The 2,076-nt window shown below is 59.9% G+C and overlaps 1 protein-coding gene across 1 annotated transcript; it reads right to left on the minus strand.

Annotated features, from left to right (window-relative positions):
• Nucleotides 1-772: 772 nt before the first annotated feature.
• On the minus strand, nucleotides 773-1,964 carry PPIB (peptidylprolyl isomerase B (cyclophilin B); the record flags this gene model as incomplete). The annotated part of the gene is made up of 4 exons (XM_010086941.1): nucleotides 773-895; nucleotides 1,065-1,249; nucleotides 1,629-1,722; nucleotides 1,851-1,964. Coding segments are annotated over 4 exons (516 nt in total), but the record flags the coding sequence as incomplete, so codon positions are not given.
• Nucleotides 1,965-2,076: the final 112 nt, after the last annotated feature.

The following is a 2,076-nucleotide window of genomic DNA, read 5'->3' on the forward strand; positions in this document are numbered from 1 at the left end:
TGCAGGGCCTCTACCTCCCCCTGAGCTGCGCTCCCCACCCAGCAGCACCCCCAGCCCCCCACCCGCCAGGATCCTGAGCATCCATCCAGCACCAGGCAGCGGGAAGGATCCCTGCAGTAAAAACAATTCCTTGCTGCTAAGATGGGGCAGGAGAAGTGGGCAGGAGAAGCCAAGGGCCTTCAGGCCAGCGCTGGTCACCCACTGCTGTCCAAAGCACCTTTTTTTGGGACAGCAGGAGTGCTGCTTTCTGCCCCAATATTTCAGGGTTGGAGCCCTTGAACCCCAAACCGTGCTGGAAAACTCTTCCACAGACAGACTTTGGTGCAATAAATCACTTGGGCTTGATTGGCAAAAAAAAAATGGCTGTGCTGTGTAATCCTGCAAAACAATTCCAGGGCCGAGCGCAGTGCCGCTCTCAGCTCAAGGGAACATGAAAGAACGAGGGCTGAGGGATGCTACAGTGACCCGCACCCCTCCAAGAGCAGCAGAGAGGCAACTCTTTTTAAAAAAAAGACCTTGGTCACATTTATTGGTGCGTGTGCTTCTTACAAAAGTGATGGGAAGAGAAGCCAGCGCCCCGTCCTGTCCGCTGGCCCGCTGGAAGGCGGCAGGGACACGGGGCACAGTGGCTCTGCTACTGGTCCCCTGCCCTGGAACGAGAGGGAAATGCACGGAGGGGGAGCGGGGCAGCCCCAGGCCCCCAGCCCTTGGTGGCCGGGGTCCCCAGCAGAGTGCAGGGCCCCGCACCGTGTCACCGAGCCCGGAGGGCGGATTATTCTTTGGCGATGGCGAATGGCTTCTCCACCTCAATGGTGCCGCAGTCGGCGATGGTGACATCCTTCAGCGGCTTGTCCCGGCTGTCTGTCTTCGTGCTCTCCACCTTCCTTACCACGTCCTGGGGAAGGGAGAGGTGGCAATGGGGCAACACTGGGCACGGGCAGAGCCAGCTCGGCACAATCCCTGCCCCAGAAGGCACCTCCCAGACCCTTCTCCAAAGCGTTTTGCGCCCAGTCCCACTCTCCCCCTGGGAATCGATCCCCCCTCTCCTCCCCTCGCCCCCTTACCATGCCCTCCAGCACTTTGCCGAACACCACGTGCTTGCCGTCCAGCCATGGCGTCTTCACGGTGGTGATGAAGAACTGGGAACCATTGGTGTCCTTGCCGGCATTGGCCATGCTCACCCAGCCGGGGCCGTAGTGCTTCAGCTTGAAGTTCTCATCGGGGAAGCGATCCCCATAGATACTTTTTCCTAAATTTGGGGAGAAAAAAGAAACCAGGCTGTGTTGCTCCGATGGAAATATGTCTGCCGCTACCGGACTAAACGCATCCTGGCAGCCAGGGTGCCTGGCAGACGAAAGTTTTCTCAGCGAGGAGCTCAAGGTCCTCCTGGGGCAGCGGGCACAGTTACATGGGTAAGATTTGGGCGCCAGCCTGACAAGCCTTGCTGTGCCCATCCCTCCCCAGCACCCAGGCAGGTCTCTCCGAGCTGTGCACCCACTTGTCCCCACTGTGGCACCATGTTCCAGCTCCACACTGGTCCCCAGCAGTAGCCAGGCAGCAGTCTGGGAGCGTGGCTGCTGTCACGCTTAACAGCGCCTGGATCCCTGGGCTGCTGTGGGCCACGTTACCTCCAGTGCCATCCCCGCGGGTGAAGTCTCCTCCCTGGATCATGAAGTCCTTGATCACACGGTGGAACTTGCTGCCCTTGAAGCCAAATCCTTTCTGGGGGTGAGGAGGAAGAAAACGGGGTGAGGAAACAGTACAGATTGTCCATCCCTGCCCCACAGTGACAAGGAGGAGATTCCCAGGGGGCTGGGTGAGGCCCAGACAGGCACCGACTGGCCCCTCACCTCTCCGGTGGCCAAGGCCATGAAGTTCTCCACTGTCTTGGGCACTGTCTTGCCAAAGAGCCCGATGACAACACGGCCCACATCCTCCTCGCCGATCCGCAGGTCGAAGAACACCTTGGGGCGGGGGGAGAGGTAGGTTAGGGGGGTGTTGGTTTAGCCAGCCTCACCTTGCCAGGCCATCCTGGGCCACTCCACCCCCCAACGAAGTCCAACTGGGCCTAACCTC

The sequence above is a fragment of the Pterocles gutturalis genome, unplaced genomic scaffold, assembly GCF_000699245.1.
Source record: "Pterocles gutturalis isolate BGI_N339 unplaced genomic scaffold, ASM69924v1 scaffold32936, whole genome shotgun sequence".
In the NCBI taxonomy this organism is placed as follows: Eukaryota; Metazoa; Chordata; class Aves; order Pterocliformes; family Pteroclidae; genus Pterocles; species Pterocles gutturalis.